Source organism: Rhinichthys klamathensis, unplaced genomic scaffold (genome assembly GCF_029890125.1).
Source record: "Rhinichthys klamathensis goyatoka isolate OS25496 unplaced genomic scaffold, OSU_Roscu_1.1 h1tg000019l_1, whole genome shotgun sequence".
In the NCBI taxonomy this organism is placed as follows: Eukaryota; Metazoa; Chordata; class Actinopteri; order Cypriniformes; family Leuciscidae; genus Rhinichthys; species Rhinichthys klamathensis.
Window position 1 is genome coordinate 2,389,839 of NW_026606570.1, and position 19,456 is coordinate 2,409,294.

General features: G+C 43.0%; 2 protein-coding genes across 3 annotated transcripts in view; both read left to right on the top strand.

Moving 5' to 3' along the window:
• cunh11orf54 (chromosome unknown C11orf54 homolog) overlaps positions 1-19,456 on the top strand; it is a 154,263-nt gene that overhangs the window by 132,143 nt on the left and 2,664 nt on the right. Inside the window, exons 3-7 of one of the 2 annotated variants that reach the window (XM_056236089.1) lie at positions 3,196-3,294; positions 3,367-3,440; positions 3,512-3,613; positions 3,934-4,110; positions 5,358-5,507. In XM_056236089.1, coding sequence (XP_056092064.1) covers positions 3,196-3,294; positions 3,367-3,440; positions 3,512-3,613; positions 3,934-4,110; positions 5,358-5,507 — 602 coding nt within the window. The remainder of the gene's footprint in view (positions 1-3,195; positions 3,295-3,366; positions 3,441-3,511; positions 3,614-3,933; positions 4,111-5,357; positions 5,508-19,456) is intronic. The other variant, XM_056236095.1, reaches the window with a different exon arrangement.
• pho (phoenix) overlaps positions 1-19,456 on the top strand; it is a 111,953-nt gene that overhangs the window by 6,132 nt on the left and 86,365 nt on the right. The gene's annotated exons all lie outside the window — the stretch shown is intronic.

Below are 19,456 nucleotides of genomic sequence, written 5' to 3' on the forward strand. Positions count from 1 at the left end.
GACTGATCTTATTAGAGACACGCTAATATCTCCGACACAGCGCAGAAATGCCATAACTCCAGAAATGAAAGTAATCACTACATTAAGATATTTAGCAAATGGGAAAATGCAATAAAGCAGCAGTGATTTGGGTCTGTCACAACCTTCTGTAAGCAGTGATCACACAAACATTACAGCACTTTCAGAACCTCTTATTGTGTCACAGTTCATTTAGTTTCCACTGGACATTCCCACCTTGCAGGCTCAAAAAAACTGCAGTTATGAATAGCAGGCTTCCCTGGTGCGCACAAGCAGGGGAATGAACCGTTAATCATTTGCGCTATAAGCTCCCACGTCCGCTTCTCGCTCCATGCTGTGACACCCGGCCCGAATTTTCCTTTAATGATGGCCTAGTGTTCATCCACTAACTGGGCTATAAACAGTAAACACGGTTCTTTTGACCAGTTGGGCTTTCTCGTCTTTCTTGTTTTTTAATCCATGTTTGCTATATTAAAACAAACATTCAAACCACCACTTAAATAGACAGCAATCAGTGTAATTGGAAAGAGTGGAACAATTTTTATCATTCTAAGCCAAGCCAATCAAATACCTTAGGAAATTAACAGCAAGGTAAAAAAAAAGGATTTATATACATAAATATAATGTGCGTCTGTGTGTAAACTCTATAGACCTTATGTAGCCCCGCCCCTTTTCAGCGCTGCGCTCGTTGTCTTTTGACTTCCGGTCTGTATTTTCACAGCGATCTTGCATAGGTATGAATGAACTGCTCGTAAAAAAATTCCCGGCCGACATTTGTTAAGACATCTGCTTTACAATGCTTATGATAAACATTACAATGGTCATGATAACTTTTGTTAACTCTACAATAAGTAAATCCACTTCACCAGCTAATTACTCCTGGACAGCGATGCCATAGAAATATACAGAGCGACCGCAAAAACGGAAGTTCAAAGACAATATTCTAAAGATGACGGCGCCCACGTTTCTCTGGTGCATAAGGTCTATACTTAAAATGGCTCTTTTTTTTTTCCTTCTTGGACAACCAACCAATCACAGTCTTCAAAAGAGTGTGTCATACATAGCAACGGGGTCAGCCCCGCCTCCTCACTAAGATGAGAGTTTTTGTCTTTTCCTTACTCAGAGTTGCTCTCAGATCGTTCCCGAATCGCTCTTAAGCTAAGACTCCTACGTAAAAGTTTTTAAGCTAAATTAAGAGTTTTCTGAGAGAATTCTTAGAATCTTTATGAATACGGGCCCAGACCTTTTGCCGTCAGTCTGAAGGTCAGGCTACGCGAGACTAAAAGATCCACTGTGGTGAAAATCAAGTTTTTAATGTTGTTTTTATGTCTATGTGATGTTTTTAATATGATTTAAGACAAACCATGTGCAAATTCATAAGTCAACACCATTGCTGAGTATTTTCTCCTTAAAACTGTAGTGAAAAAAAGACTCACAAAAAAACACAAAGTCCAAAAAACACGGTTTGAAATTGCCAGTGTTTTCTACGTCGCAAACTACATTTGAACCAATCAAGTCAATGTGCAGGTGGGCTTTAGCATATCATTACTATGCTTTGAAGCAGGGGAGTCTCAATAGAAGCCTGCTTATCCCATTATATTTTTCTGTTGATATGAAAAATCGGGGACATTTAGGAATAGAGTGGGTGAATTATGTATTTGATGTATAATACAATGTTATGATGAACTATATTCCTTTCTCCACTGACGTTCTAAGTTTTTAAAAGTTTTTCTAAGGATACTGATTTTTAGAAGGCAAACTGAGATGGTGAACGGGAACATGGTTTGTGTAACATTAGCAACACATTATTAGCTGTTTGATAATGTAGTCAAGCAAAAGGCTAATCATATTAATTACCATTATGTGTCCGACATTGTAGAGAGCGATACATAAAACGCATTACCATTGTTATGACCGATAATATGATAATAGAACAATATAGCCTATAAAACAAGTAAACATGGTCATCTGTAATGTCTGTCTGGTGCATGGATGTTAGTGTATCAAAGATAGAATAAAATACTCCAAAACAAACAAAATAAAGTTAAACAAACAAACAGCTTAAGCTTTTATAGAGGGAAGAACAGGTGGACGACGTTCCCTTGATGAGCCTCCTAGCCACACCCACTGGCCGGCCTTAGCAGGAAGAGTTGGAGACCCGTCACACCATTCTGATATATCGACTTGTATACGAGCCTGTATAATGAACTCTAGGGCAGCTCTAGGATATAATTTATATGTAATATATTATATAAATTATACATAATTATTATAAATGTAATAGTTAGCAGCAAAAGACGAGCAATTTTGTCTACAATTTTTTCACTATAAACTGCTTTAATTTGGAACAAGAGATATAGAGGGAATGGTTTTATTGCATCTGATATACTGTATGTCACTTATATCAAAGCTGATTAATCAATTTTTGTTTTGCAATCTCTTACCCAGAATAAAACCTGCTCCTGAACTCAAGTTACCATGGCGATGAACACAGCTAAAAACCAATCCACCTTCTTGAGCCAGAAAAACCAGAGCTTGATAAAACTAATTTCAAACTAACCTGGGTAGCAACTGAAACTGCCTTCGTGCAACTGACCTCAGAAGGGTTCATCTGTGCAGGAGGATAGCTTTCTCCGAGTCCTTTATACAGTATCAGTCCGGGTAATCCACAGATGTCTGTCCAGCACAATGAGACTCCTCATACTATAGGCAACATTTTTGTAGCCAGGTCCGTGGCGCTGCAGAGCTCTTTAAACAGTTCCGAGTCAGGGCTATTCTCTTCTGTGTTTCAGCATCTTGGCCTGAAACACTTGCAGAGGGCCAGCTTTCTGGCGGTGGCCTGACTGAGGGAACCACTCTTCTAGTGGGCTCAATGGGGGAAAACCATTCCAGGCCGAGCTTTTTCACTGCCTTGGTCATGATGTGGAGGAGTTCCTCATCTATAGCATCCGGGAAATCGCTCATATCGCTGCAATGCGTTGCAGAGTCCTCCGTAGGGCTGCGAGACCAATCTTCCAAACCGGACTCCGCCGTAGACATGGTGTCGTGATTATCCTTATCCAGCGCTCCAAGAAAGACTAGGCTCAGGAAGGATGATATGTGCGCATATGTAGCCCCCACATCCTTTTTTAGGGCTTCCATACTTTATATGGACTAATATGTTTGTATGTGTTACAGTGCTGGAAACAGGACTGAATAAGAATTTTTCTGATGTAAAAGTGTCTGTTGCTGACTGTCCAGATCTTACACAAGAGCCTTTCAGGTTTCCTGTCAAGGGTGAGTACAGATGTAAGTCCGTATATGTCAAGGTGTAACAGGCTCTTTAAACAATTTGTTACTTTGTATTAGGTATTTGTGGCAAACCACGTATTACTGATGTGGGAGGTGTACCCTATCTGATTCCTCTGGTCCAACTGGACAAGGTGCGTTAATGAATTGTAAATGTAATTTCAGAAAGAAACACATTTGTAAAACTAACCGATTCCCCTCAAAGGTTTACAACATGAACCTTGTGTCCAAGGAGGTGGAGCTGCCTGGTGCATTTATTCTTGGGGCTGGTGCTGTCTCCTCCAAGACAGTTGGGATAAATGGAGAGGTCTGTAAACTACACTAAAACCAGTGGCGGTTTTTCCACATTCGAATTTCAAGAACTAAAAAAATGAACGGTCCTTTTAGTACTTTTACAAATATATTTAAATTTATGTTAATTTTCAGTGGGATTCTTAAATGAAAATGTCTGCTTCTGCGTAGTGCTACATATGGTGGTTTCGGTATAAAATCCAAAACGCTGTCGTATCTACCAGCAAAATATAAACAAACAAAAGTCATATCACTATAAAACCTATTTTTCTTCTTGTTGGTTTAATAAAGAGTTCAATGGGGTTTTTAACACTGTATTGTCTTGTTTTCTCCTAGTTAATGCCTCTGGTGCTGACTGAGGCTGAAGGGAGACCTGCGGTGAATGGCAGTTATTTTTCCTCTGTCAACCCAGTGGATGGAAAATGTCTGCAGGAAAAGTATAGTGGCAGGTTTCATGACTGTGACTTTGGCCTCCTTGCAAACCTTTATGCATGTGAGGGCAAACCTGGAAAGGTAAGAACCATGGGGACTTTGCGTCTCTGTACAACCTCAGTACTGTTATTGAGTTACTACATGGAGTTTTTCCTTTAATAATGGCTATAAGTAATGAAAAGATTATTAGGAGTGAGCTACTGATAATTATTAAAGGAACCCAAAACCACTTCAAAAGTTTTGGGCCAGTAAGTGTTGGTAACACTTTACTTGAAGGGGTGTGCATAAGACTAACATGACACCTTCATAATCATGACATGACACATGTTATGAATATGAAGGAAGTTTTATGCATGTTTGTGACAACTGTCATTTAGTGTCATTCGCTCAATTATGACATTTTTAATGCAAATATGACATTGTTTGAGATGTCGTTGTTATGACACCTTGACATAAACCAATACATCATAACCTGTCAGTGTCTTTGTCGTGACAACTTGACATTACTAAGACAACACAACCTGTCATAAACATGACATAGCAGATTAATTATCAAACTTAAGAAACCACTTAGCTTTATTGGTTAACATTACATTAAACTGTCAGGTGGTTGGTTTTGACATTGCCTGTCATGAAGCCATAATAACTGTTTAATGACAAATTCAATTTGTACCACTGTAGTTGAGGTCACGAAAAATATTCATGACACAGTTATAATGGCCTTATGACAGCCAATGTCAAAACCAACCACATGACAGTTTAACTTAATTTAATGTCAAGTTGTCATGACAAAGACACTGACAGGTTATAATGTTATGGTTTATGTCAAGGTGTCATAACAAAGACATCTTAAACAATGTCATATTTGCATTCAAAATGTCATTATTGAGCGAAAGACACTTAATGACAGTTGTCATAAACATGCATAAACCCTACTTCATATTCATGACATATGTCATGTCATGGTTATGAAGGTGTCATGTCAGTCTTATGTACACCCCTTCAAGTAAAGTGTTACCTAAGTGTTTTTAAATGTTTTTAAAATAAGTCTTTTATGCTCACCATGGCTACAAATAGTTGAGCTAAAATACAGTAAAAATGTGAAATAGTATTATTACCATTTAAAATAACTGTTTTTATATTTGAATATATTTTAAAGTTTTGTAATTTTATTCCTGTGATGGCAACGCTGAATATTCTCAAAAAAGTCTCTGATATTCTGCAACCATTACTTCAGTCTTCAGTGTCACTTAGTCCTTCAGAAGTCATAAATCATACTGACCTCAAACTTTTAAATGTAACAAGGTTTGAAATAACTACAATTGCAGGTCATTGAGGTGAGAGCCTGCAGAAGGACTGGAGAGGACAGTCTTGTGAGCTGCATGAGAAAGACCATGGAAGAACATTATGGGGAGAAGAGTGTGGCCCTGGGGGGAACTTTTGTCATACAAAAGGGGAAGGCAAAGATCCATATCATGGTAATAATTAAAATTTTAATATTTGTAGGGCCTATAATGCACAAGATTATGGAAATTAAAATAGTAAAAATAATACATTAGCACATGCAGTTTCTAAATAATAGGCATTTGAGTAATTATTTTGTAATTTGTATGGATGACTATCACAGCATCGTAAAGTCTATATTTACAGCGTTACTATTGATCTCATTTTCCCACCCTCATATCATTACAAACCTGTAGAGTTTCTTTCTTCTGTGAAGAGAAGATATAAAAAAAAAAAACATCTCAGTGTTTTTGTAAATGAGCACCAAAACTGATTGGTTACAAATATTCTTCAAAATATCAACTTTTGTTTTCTGTAGAAGAAAGAAAGTCTTACAGGTTTGGAACAACATGAAGGTGAGAAAATGATGACAGATTTTTTTATTGTTTTGGGTGACCCTTTAAGATGTTAGGGAGTTGTTTGCATTTCTTTGAATAACAGTATTTCACTTGTGAATAATTTTTTATGTGCTTTGATGATAATTTGCAGATCACTTGAGTTCCCTTTCGTTGTCACTCCGAGTTCCGTCGGATGACGACGAATGGGGTTTCGCTTAGAAAGCCTATCGACTTCGAGTATACAAAAACGAGCCAATGGCAAAGAAATGCCATGGGTCTGCGGAATTTGCCTAGCGTAACTCCGCCTCACCTCGTGGGTATTTAAGGAGAACGCTCCAGCAAATAGGCATGTTTTCGCTTCGGAGCCAAGAGTATCTCTTCACTCCACAGCCATTTCTGACTTCACTCTACGAGACGAGCCACTCTCTCCGGTGTTGGTGTGACGGCGATCTGCAGCGAGTTCACATTGCCTGCTGATCTGTGCAGTGATCTGCCAATGAGTGTGTTTCTCCCTGCTCGCTTCAACATCGCGGAGTTTTTTCTCCTCTCATAAAAGAGCTCGCACGCCATTCGTCTTTTTAAAGAGCATATTGCAGGTAAAAAAAAAAATCTAAATTAATATATAACCTTGTAAGAAAATACCATATGAAAAGGTAATGCAGGATTTAAAATGTTTTAAAACGACATAAGGGCACAAATTTAGTAGATAAAGTGAGCATTTCTTTGACTGCTCGTAAAAACAGTTTTTTTTTCAACATCGCGTCATATTACGTCACCAGAGGGAGGGAGCCTCAGCAGCGCAGATAGGTTTGTATTCAGTACGAGCGGGTAAATTTGCTTTTTTATACTCAGAATGACAATTTGGAATGTAAAGAACAACATATAATACAGTTATTTGTTTTATTAGGAAAATACCATATAGGGCCTACATAAAAAGAATTGGGCTTTTTTCACATTTTATAAATGACTTCACAGTACATCTTTTGGAACAAACTAAAAACAAAAAAGCAATGAAAACATGTAATGCTTTGAAAGCAAAGGATTTTATGTAAAACTTTTTTTGTATTTTTTATTTCCTGGCAGCTAATGTTAATGTGATATTGTGAATATGTAAAACCTCTTGTTCTTGTGGCATCGAATTAAAAAAAAAAAGTCAGTAAGAGCGGTCGTGAATCAGTGTTTTCGGTAGTTTTTGTATTTAAATTTATCATCGTCATGGTAAAGGGACGGTGCTGTATATCTTTCGTCCCTGTGTGCGGTTAGTGCAGCTGTAGAGACAGGATTTCTCTTCTGCATCGGCTTCGAAAAATGCGATCGTGTGTAGCGTACACCAGATCGGAGGAACAAAAACATGTCTATCAGGAATAAAAATATCTATCTGTCTCTCGATGAGAAAACGCTAAGTTATATCACGTAACGTTAGTCTGGACGGATATTAATGAGCATGACATACGCGCTTGATCAAAGCTTATAGTTTATTCTGTTATTGGTTAATTCCAATACTCCTAGATGACCAATAATAGCTTTGCTATTAAATGATATACGATGGTAATAATCTGTACAATATTGTGAGCACAATGTATATCGTTAGCGAACGTGTATAGGCTATATCTATAAGTTAGCAGTGGTCTCTCACCACGACACCTGCCGTGGCGGCGTTTCAAATATGGCATTCCCCTCTGTGCATGTAGAACAACGACATTACCGAACGATATACACCTCACATTTTACCAAACAGAATGAACGATGCACTATTAACTCTTACACTATTAATTAAAACTCACAGTGAACGGCATTAAATATAAAAACACATATGCCTTACCTTTTTGTTGCAGTGCAGTTTTTATTGCAGTGGTATAATGTTTTGCCGACAGCACTAGTCCTCATTTTTTTATTGCTGCTTCCATTCTCCTGATTGCTATTATTTAATTTCTTCGTTAAAAAAAACATCCAGGGAAGATTGAATAGGCCTGTTCTTTTAATGTTTACTCAGTATCTGACAGCTAGGCTAATCAAAAATACGCGATTAAGTGATGCAATAAACTGCGGCTGCGCACACTCACTCCACACAAGTTTTTTTTTTATAATAATACTTTTGCAATAATGTGTTTCTCCTCTGACCGTTGTTCTGTCTAACATTAATCCTGCCCTGTCCCTGCTCTCTCGGCAGCATAGCAGGCTCATAATTGTAAGGCTGTACAATTATGGCGTATGACGTGGTCTGTCATACGAGTAAGTCCGAAATGTCATTGCGATCCATTGTTTTCCTGTTGTTTGAATGGTTTGAATCGACCGCTCTCCCGCCCGTTACGTCACGCCCGTCACGCCCATTTTCAGATGCGGAAGTAAAATTCTCTCACAAAAACGACTCCAGAAGCCAATGTAACGTATTTATAAGTATATTTTAAAGAAAATCTAATTACTACATTGTTTTTCTATACATTGACTCGTTGGGTCCTCTAACCTGCAATATGCCCTTTAAAGACGGCTCGCCCGTGCATTTCTGGTTGCGGTCGACTCATTTCCGATTTTGATGGGCACATTCTCTGCTCTGCGTGCTTGGGCTTGATCACGCTAGAGCAGCGTTTGTGGATGACTCACGTTCTCCCCGCGGGAACGTGACCATCGCGTCATTACGGTCGAGACTCAATGATCTCGTTAGAGAGAGAGTCCCCTCATCCACACCCCGATCTAACACTCTCCACGTGAGGTGCTACTTCGGCTGGTGGCCAGGGTGACCTGAGGGTGTGAGTGTGGAACAAATCCGCCGACTGTTTGTCCGTGGACCACGCCCCCCTCTTCAGTGACGCAACCCGCGAGTGTTCAGGGGATTCCCCGGGTCTATTTTCAGATGCCCCGCGGGTTTCCCTTGACGCTCCAGAATCGGATCTGTTGTCCATCACAGCATCACAGGGCGGGCTAGAATCTTCAGGAAGTGAAGATTCGACAGTGCTGCCACTTTCGGGTGTGCATATGGCATTTGTCGAGTCAGATCCTGAGATGACGGCCATGCTTTCCCGGGCCGCTGCGAGCATCGGACTAGAGTGGAACCTTTCACCCTGTCCGAGCGCTCGCTGCTGGACGATTGGTTTTGGGTGTGGCCGCTGACTCCTGTCGGCGTCCACTCCAATGCCTATCTTCCCGGATGTGCATCAGGAGATCTCGAAATCCTCGAAGACCCCCATGTCTGCCAGCGATCCCTCGTTGATCTCCTCCGCCCTTCCTTCCCTCGACGGGGCCGCTGCCCATGGGTACACTGGGGTCCCCCCGGGTGAACGCTCTGTTGCGATGCTACTGTGTCCTCAGAGTGCTTCCTCTCGGCGCGATCCTAAGCACCCGTCCAAAGCCTGTAGTTTTTCGTCTACACTTGTGGCGAATTCCTATAGCGCTACAGGACAGGCAACCGCCTCACTGCATGCCATGGCCATTCTGCTGGTCTACCAGACCCAGATGCTCACGGACATGCACGAGGGCGGGACTGACCCAGGGCTCTTCAATGAGCTGCGCGCCGCCACTGACCTTGCTCTCCGAGCGACGAAAGTGGCCGTACGCTCCCTGGGTCAGGTGATGTCCACCATTCTGTGGCTGAACCTGTCTGATGTGCAGGATGTCGGGCGGACCCATCTGCTTGACACCCCCATATCCCAGGTCGGCCTCTTCGGCGGTGCGGTTGAGGGCTTTGCCCAACAGTTCTCAACCGCCCACGAGCAGACTGAGGCTTATTCTGCCCCGACGGCCCCGCCGTCCGAGCAGATCCCTCGGTCTGCCCACCGCCGAAGGCGCCCTCCTGCGGCTCCCACCCCGCCCGTTCACCCGGGCTGGCTCTGGAAGCCGCTGGGGGACGCCACAGCCCTCTCCAGCCTCGCCCCCGCTATACGCCGGGTTAAGCGGCACTCTTGAGATGGGCTGCTCAGAGATGGGACTCAGTTCTTTCCAGGAGCTGGTAGCAGGGCCACTCCTTTCCCTGGTGGAGGGCCGGGGAAGAATCCTTATTCCAGAAAGAACTGACTCTCCCGTCTCTGAGCACACAGAGTTCTCGGACGACACGGTGCGCCGCCCCCGGGCCGTGCACCCCTCGTCCTCCTCTGTCCCAGAGCCGGATGACAGTGCGCGCCGTCCCCGGACCGTGCCGCTCTCATTCTCCTCTGTCGCCAGACCCCTGGCAGAGCAGACCCCCGTGGAACGTTCGTCCTTCCCTGGTCTCCTCTGTCAGGACGCGGTCTATGACTGTACCCCCACACTGGGCCGCTATGCCGTCCACGTCTGGGTCAGCCATACCGCCTCGCTGCTCCACTGACGGGAAGTCTGTGGTTCGCATGACCCCGCTTGTACAGTCCTTGGGAGCCTGGCTAGAGCTTCCCAACCTGTCCCGCTGGGTTGCGCGAACGATCAGGCTCGGCTACGCGATTCAGTTCGCGCGGTCTCCTCCCCGCTTCAGGGGAGTCCGCTCCACTATGGTCGGTGGAAAGGCCCCTATCATGAGAGCGGAGGTTGCTACCCTGCTGGCGAAGGGTGCGATCGAGACTGTCCCTCCAGCCGAAATGAGGACCGGCTTCTACAGCCCGTACTTCATTGGCCCGAAGAAAACCGGTGGGTTACGGCCAATCCTGGACCTGCGCGTTCTGAACCGCTCCCTTCACAGGCTGCCGTTCAAGATGCTCACCGCCAAACGCGTTTTCGAATGTGTGCGGCACCAGGATTGGTTTGCAGCGATCGACCTGAAGGACGCCTACTTTCATGTCTCCATCCTCCCTCGACACAGACCATTCCTGCGGTTTGCTTTCGAGGGGCAGGCATATCAGTACGCAGTTCTCCCATTCGGGCTAGCCCTGTCTCCTCACGTCTTCACGAAGGTCGTTGAGGCAGCCCTTGTTCCCCTCGCCTGTGACAGTTCGAGGGCAAGAGTGCGGTTCCACTGAAACTTTTTCAGAGGCTCCTGGGGCATATGGCATCCGCAGCCGTGGCAACACCGCTCGGATTACTTCATATGAGACCGCTTCAGCTTTGGCTTCGCGACCGAGTCCCGAGGTGGGCATGGCAACACGGCACTCTCCGAGTACCAGTTACTCCGACCTGCCGTCAGACCTTCACCTCGTGGTCAAACCTCAGTTTTCTACGGGCCGGAGTGCCCCTGGAACGAGCTTCCCGGCATATTGTTGTAACGACAGATGCCTCTACCACGGGCTGGGGTGCCATGTGCAATGGACGTGCTGCCGCGGGCTCCTGGACAGGACCCCACCGCCTATGGCACGTCAATTGCCTCGAGTTGCTGGCTGTACAGCTCGCCCTGCGCCGCTTCCGAGCCGTGCTCAGGGGCCAGCATGTACTAGTCCGTTCAGACAATACCGCGACCGTAGCGTACATCAACCGTCAAGGTGGTCTGCGCTCCCGCCATATGTCGCAACTCGCCCGCCACCTCCTCTTATGGAGTCAGAAGCATCTGAGGTCGCTTCGTGCCATTTATATCCCCGGAGCCCTGAACTGTGCAGCCGACGAGCTCTCACGGCTTCAGCCCCTCCCGGGAGATTGGCGGCTCCATCCCCAGTCGGTTCAGCTGATTTGGGACCAGTTCGGGGACGCACAGATAGATCTGTTTGCCTCTCACGACTCGACCCATTGCGCCCTGTATTATTCCCTGACCGAGGGCACGCTCGGCACGGATGCACTGGCGCACAGCTGGCCGAGGGGCCGCTAAAAAGCCGTTTCCCCCAGTCAGCCTTCTTGCGCAATCCCTGCGCAAGGTCAGGGAGGACGAGGAGCAGGTCACTCTGGTCGCGCCGTACTGGCCCACCCGGACCTGGTTCTCCGAACTCATACTCCTCGCGACAGCACCTCCTTGGCCGACTCCCCTGAGGAAGGACCTCCTCTCTCAGGGACGGGCACCCTATGGCACCCTCGTCCCGATCTTTGGAACCTCCACGTGTGGCTCCTGGACGGGACGAGGCAGGTTTGAGTACCCTACCACCAGCGGTGGTGGCTACCATCACTTCCGCTAGAGCATCGTCCACGAGACACGTCTATGCGTTGAAGTGGAACCTCTTCGTCAACTGGTGCTCTTCTCACCGAGAAGACCCCCGGAGATGTTCGATCAGTGTCGTGCTTTCCTTTCTTCAAGAAGGGTTGGAGCGAAGGCTGTCTCCCTCCACCCTCAAGGTCTATGTCGCCGCTATTGCCGCACAGCATGATCTTATAGAAGGTAAGTCGGTGGGGAAGCACGACCTGATCGTCAGGTTCCTGAGAGGAGCGAGGAGACTGAATCCTCCTCGCCCTCCTCTCGTACCCTCTTGGGACCTCGCAGTGGTCTTAACTGCCCTGCGCAGCGCTCCCTTTGAGCCTTTGCAGTCGGTCGAGCTTAACTTCCTGTCAATGAAGACAGCGCTTCTGACTGCATTGGCCTCCATCAAGAGGGTAGGGGACCTGCACGCATTCTCCGTTGACGAAGCGTGCTTGGAATTCGGGCCGGCTTACTCTCACGTGATCCTGAGACCCCGGCCTGGATATGTGCCCAAGGTTCCTACCACTCCCTTCCGGGACCAGGTGGTGAACCTGCAAGCGCTGCCCCCGGAGGAGGCAGACCCAGCCTTGGCACTGCTCTGTCCAGTACGTGCTCTTCGCATCTATGTAGACAGAACGCAGTGTTTCAGGACCTCAGACCAGCTCTTTGTCTGTTATGGTGGGAAGCTGAAGGGAAAGGCTCTCTCCAAGCAAAGGTTGTCTCTCTAGATAGTGGACGCCATTGCTTTGGCATACCAGCAGCAAGGTCGACCGTGCCCCCTTGGTGTGACCGCCCACTCCACCCGGAGTGTGGCGTCCTCTTGGGCTTTAGCGCATGGTGCCTCGCTAACAGACATCTGCAGAGCTGCAGGCTGGGCGACACCTAACACATTCGCCAGATTCTACAATCTCCGAGTGGAGCCAGTGTCCTCTCATGTACTCGCTTCAACCAGCTAGTGCCGGACCCGCTCAGGTGTCTTCGCTTGCTCGCCATTCCACTCCGCGGACTGGATACGTGCGATATTCTCCTCAGGTGAGCTTCCCCGAAAGCCCTGAGTTCCTCCAGCACTGCTGACGCTGGCGCCAGTGTCTATTGCCTGTGCGTCGGCTAGGTGCCTTCCGTGTGCATGGTACCTCCTCTGAGCTACCCCCACATGCGTATTTCCACTGTAAGCCTCTCTGAGCATGTGTCTTTCCCTTGGCAAGCCACCTTGCCACCCCTGGGGTTGAAATATTCCACCTGCGGCTGGACACCCCAGTGATTCCCCATATGCATCCCTCAGGTCATATGTGTATTCTTAAGTCCCCCCCTCTGGGTTGGCAGTAATTGCATATTCCCCCAAATCTGGGATATGCTCCCCAGTGTACCTTGGTATTCCTGTGCTAAATAGGAGTCCTTCGTCCGTGCTAGTCTCACGACAGGGATCTCAGATTTACGCAGGGCACTGGAAGACAGCCGAGAAGGTGGCGTGATTAGACTGGATCCCCATTCGTCGTCATCCGACGGAACTCGGAGTGACAACGAAAGGGAACGTCTCGGTTACGGATGTAACCCTCGTTCCCTGAGTAGGGAACGGAGACGTTCCGTCTTCCTGCCACTTTCCGCTGTACCGCGGGGATCGCCTCAGCTCAGTCTTGGCTCCTCAGCGAAGAAACATGCCTATTTGCTGGAGCGTTCACCTTAAATACCCACGAGGTGAGGCGGAGTTACGCTAGGCAAATTCCGCAGACCCATGGCATTTCTTTGCCATTGGCTCGTTTTTGTATACTCGAAGTCGATAGGCTTTCTAAGCGAAACCCCATTCGTCGTCATCCGACGGAACGTCTCCGTTCCCTACTCAGGGAACGAGGGTTACATCCGTAACCGAGACGTTTTGTTGAACATCCTAGCTGGGTTTAATTTATAACACATATGTAAAGAAGGTCTTTCTCCCTCATTTTTATGGATGTACAATAGCATTCAAAAGTTTTGGTTATTAAGATTTCTTTAAGAAATTAATACTTTTATTCTGCAAGGATGCTTTAAATTGATTTTCTATTTCAGAAATAGAATACCGGTATATACAAATTGAAAAAAAAATTGAATATTTTATAAAATGTTTAAAATATACTTAAATAAAAAAGTAAATTAATATATTTAGTTTAACTCTTTTTATTGATATTTTTCAATCAAAGTGTTACAAAAATAAAAAGACAATACAACATTTGTTCAGTCAGGCACAATAAAAAAAGATTATAAATGCTTGCACCAAGACACTCAAATACAATAATAATGAAAATAATAATAGTAAATATATACATTTAAATAACAGTAATTATAAATAATAATATATAGACAAAATAAAGAAGTAATTGAAACAATACTGAGAAAAACAACAAAAAGACGTATACATGCACCTATGTAAACGATTATCTAGAGGGAAAACAGAATAAAAATGTTTTTCTTTATTCTTTGCTCTCTGTTTATTAATAAATGAGGGATGAGAGAGAGAACAGCAGGGACCAAATGCAGAGAATGGTCATAGGCGCCGATCCCGTGGGTGCACGAGGGCTTGAGTGCATAATGGCCGAGCACCCACACAAAATATTCTCCATTAATTTTGACCAATCAAAAAATCGATTGAGATTTGGGAACTTTTCTGATTGGTGTATCTCACATCGGGACCTGACAGGTCATAATAGAGTGATGCAGGTATGACGTCACTTTGTAGGCCAATCGGCAGTTAGCATCACACTGGTTCCCTCGACACAAACCCAATAGGATTTTTACATAGGCTTGGGATTATCGCAAAAAACAAGCTCTTTGATCAACAAAAGTTTATGATACTTGCACGTTTTTTCCATCAAGATAATTTCCACAGATGAACACAACTTGTATAAATTTTGAATCCTAAATGCAGTCGCCAGAAGTAAAAAAGCTAAAGGTAGGCAATTAATGAACTACACCACGGCCCCACGACTTCAACGTCACCATCACTAAGCTTCCGACAACTCATTCAGTTATCTAAAAACATTTTCCCTGACAGTTTGAGTTAGAATTGTTTATAAGAGCACGATTATAAGCTTAACGAGGCTGTATACCTGTTCGGCGTGATGACGTTTAATGTCCCCGACAGCCTCTGTAGTCACATTTAGCCACTTGTTAGCAACCGTCTTTTTCTAGACATGTAACAACTTTAATAAATCATGAGTGGGGTAATACTGATGTATTTTATGTTGTAAAATAAAATATGAAATTTTCTTGAGCTTGTTCACCACAGACCTTATTTCAGCCCTTTAACCAAAAACCTATTCAAAAAAACCATTGACTTCGAGACGATGGAACCGGAAGTGCTAAAATGCTAACTCATTTCCACATTTTGGCATACAAACTGATGTGATACCTGCACCAATCTATACAGTTCTACCATTATATTTAATGTTTAAACATACCTGACTCAACCTGACTCAAAAGCTTGTGCTGTCTGTTTTTCTCACAATGATAAATTGCAGTTTTAAGTATACTAATTTAACTAAAAACTCATCGTGTATATCAGCAAGTGAGTGACTTGTGTCAACACTCATGTAAATGAAGATGTGTTTTAGTTTGGTTGGTAATGTGTTTTGCAGTCTGCCTGTTTCTTTTTGCGAGACACAACTGTCATGTAATAAATTCATTGATCATGCCATCACACCGAAAAAAGACTTGTACTCTTGAAAAACTAACACAAGTACAAAGTATTGAGTAATGAGCATGTTAAAATGTTTTTTTGGGGGGCGGTTGGGCTGGGGGTTGTGAAATGTGTCTTTATTATATGCGAGAAAATAAATGATCTGAGAGAAAAAAAAAGTTTGAGAGAATAAGTTATCACACTGATAGCAAAAAAGCATTTCATGAGAGAAAAAAGAATATTTGAGAGAAAAAGTTTAAATTATCAATAGCAAAAAATTATATTTGAGACTAAAAAAGTTTTGAGAGAAAGTATTTTCTCATTGAACATAAAAAAATATAAATTTGACATTTTTAAAATTATTTCTGAGAAAAAAAATCTCTCAAAATTCTTTGAAAAAATAATCTTAAATATATATTGTTTGCTATCAGTGTGAAACCATTTTCTCTTAAAAAAAAAAGTGTTTCTCTCAAACCGCTTTTCTTTGCTCTGAATGCAATTTTTTGCTCTCGTGTCAGGATTTTGCTTTAGCTGTGAAAAGTGTGTCATGGGCGGGGCCACGTTCTTTTTTTCCTATTGGAACGTTCCTATTGGCCAGTCGGGTGAGCATAGTCTTGTCTTGGGAGTCGAACTGAATCAATACACCATTGTTCGCGTTCGGTTCACCGTCCTAGATAGATGCCGTCTCTGCCTTAGTTGAGCACGGACACTCCAATGTTTGTGTAAGATGAAGATGATGACACACACAACTCGACGGGTAGCTGGCTGAGCAAGTTCAGCATCACTGACGATTAAATATTAAAAAATAGCACTCATGCAAGTTTACCTAGCATGATGGCTAATTAATAATTAGCTTTACTAGCGATTAGCAAGCTAATAATATAATACACATTCATTCATGAATATGAGTGCTATTTTTAATGTTTAATCTTCAGTGATGCTAAACTTGCTCAGCCAGCTACCCATCGAGTTGTGTGTCATCATCTTCATCTTACCCAAACATTGGAGTGTCCGTGCTTAGAGCTTAGATCGGGCCCAAAAAATCAAGCCCGAGCCCGTTGTGTCCGAGCCCGGCCCGACACATTAACTATAATTATGAGCCCGATTTAAACCGACCATTTTAATACGTGGGTCGTTATAACTGACGTTCTCAACTACTTTCCATGTTACTTTCTCCTCCTCCTCTGTTCTGCACCTCCAAATACTTTCAAGTTAGCCTACGTGTCGCCATCATACACATCAGCATTTTGCTCCTGATAAATTATTTGTTATTAAAGCATTAACACACAAACCACTGTTATAACATAAAATCAAGCAGGCTACTGTGTGCATTGTTTGGCATGACTGAATGCGCGCAAAGTGCGCTTAAAAATTCCTAAAGCTGACATCAGTTCATCGCGATCTCACACATCTCTGTACATCGCTCAACGCTGCAAACATGTTATAAAACGAAACTCTGGCCTGTAAATCATTTGTATTTTGTTTTAGTTGTTCTTGTTGCTTTTCTGCAACAGATGAATAAAAATGTATTCGTTTTATGTTTTATTCATAGATATTTCTAGTTTGCTGGAGTCCCACGGATCGTTTTATTCTCCCTGAACCCTCAGTGAGTGCATTACAGCCCGCGCCCGCGCTCGCACTCGCACTCGGCCATCAAATCTAGTCCCGCGCCGCACTCTTTTGCGTTGGGAGTGCACGTCTCTAGATCAAAGGCCCGGCCCGGCCCGGCCCGGCCCGGCCCGGCCCGAGGATAGTGACGGGAAATATCGGCCCGACCTCGGGCTCGGACAGAGAATCTAAAGGCAGAGGAGGCATCTATCTAGGTGAACCGAACAATGGTGTAATGATTCAGTTCGACTCCCAAGACAAGACGATGCTCACCCGACTGGCCAATAGGAATGTTTTTTTTTCACTTTTATATTTTTTAAAGAAAAAAAACACTTTTTTTTTAAAGAAAATGTTTTCACACTGATAGCAAAAAATATATATTTAAGATTTTTTTCAAAGTATTTTGAGAGAGATTTTTTTTCTCAGAAATAATTAAAAAAAAATTAAATTAATATTTTTTTATGTTCTATGAGAAAATACTTTCTCAACTTTTTTTTAGTCTCAAATATTATTTTTTGCTATTGATATGAAAACTTTCTCTCAAATATTCTTTTTTCTCTGGTGAAATGCTTTTTTGCTATCAGTGTGATAACTTTTTCTCTCAAACTTTTTTTTATTCTCTCAGATCATTTATTTTCTCGCATATACTAAAGACTCATTTCTAGCTCCATAGGGCACCCACCATCGGAAACCTAAATCAGCGGCTATGGGAAGGGTTACATACTGAAATATTATCTTTTATTTAAGCATGAAAAAAATGGTTGCCAGATTGCGTAAAATTGTTCTGTGTTGCCAAGTTTTGTACATCTATTTTTTTCCCTATTTTAATAAACTGCAAAACTGCAAGAGGTCTGCACGACCAATGAAAATAGCTGGGTGGGGAGGGATAGTTCTTGTTCATTAGTATAAGCCTTTTAGCAGTTATCAAGCAAAAGACTAGAGCATTTGACTGTAAGGATGACAATGAAACATTTGTAGGATTAAGACCAAATAGGTCCATAAGGGGCACAGTTTAACATCTAAAATAAATGTGTCAGAAATTGACTTGAAAATTGATGTTCAGAAATAGGCCAATGCTGGGAAAAGCCAAAAAATATAAGCTTGGCCCACCCAACTTGGGAACTTGGGTATCAAATTATCCCTAACCTTCCCAGTGGTAAATACAACTAGAGAATCCCTATAAGTCTACTTCTTTGCTTTTAAAACCTGATAAAAAAAAACCAAACTGTGGGTCTTATCCAATTTCCCTTAACATAGATGTGAAAATCCTGGCTAAGGTTCTCTTTCTAAGGTTAGAAACTGTTATTCAAGATTGGCTTTGTAAAAAACTGCAAAAAAAAGAAGCTTTTTTAATCCTTAGAAGGTTGATGAACAAGTTTACCTCATGTCCAATTTTCAACTAAATGAAACTCGTTACTTACTCCCAGGCAACGGAAACTGTCTGAGGCTTATTTAAATGGGAAAGCTGATGTTGGAAGAGCTCTTGCGGTGGAGTTAATTGGAAAAAACTCACAAATTTGCTCAAATTTATCCCCAAACTCAATTTTTCTTTAAACGTATAAAATAAATAGTCCAACTCAACAGTCGAAAGCATTCTCCACACCGAGAGAGATCAGGGCCGAGGTGTAACTTGTTCATCAACCTTCTAAGGATCTTTTTTTTTTTTTTTTTGCAGTTTTTTACAAAGCCAGTCTTGAATAACAGTTTCTAACCTTAGAAAGAGAACCTTAGCCAGGATTTTCACATCTATGTTAAGGGAAATTGGATAAGACCCACAGTTTGAGAGGTTTTTATCAGGTTTTAAAAGCAAAGAGGTAGACTTATAGGGATTCTTCAAAAACTGAGAGAAGCAGTAGGGAAACCTGAGGAGAAAAAAATCTCTGCAGGGATTTTCTGATCTGTATCTGCATAATGGCTTTCAGAATTTTAGTTAGACTAATAGGATCATCAAATTTGACTATTGATTTGAGGGATGTTGGATTTAAAAAATAAATAAATACATTGTCAACAAGATTAGAATATTTAAAGGAGTTTGACAGATACAAAGAAGAGTAAAAAATAATTGCAAGTGCTTTACCTGGCTTATCACCAAACTTATAGAAACGGTGTCATGATTTAAGTAAGCTGCTTAGCATGGCTAGTAGAAAGAAGATATATTCAGATTACAAAAAAAGCCTTTTCATTATAGTTGTTGGATGTTGTACATATTTCTGGTCCAATTTACCAATCTGTTCATAGAGTTCACAGAGCTTTTTATTACGCAACTTCTTGATATAAGCAGAACGAGAAATTATATCTCCATGCAAATAAGCTTTGAGCGTTTCCAAAAGATTA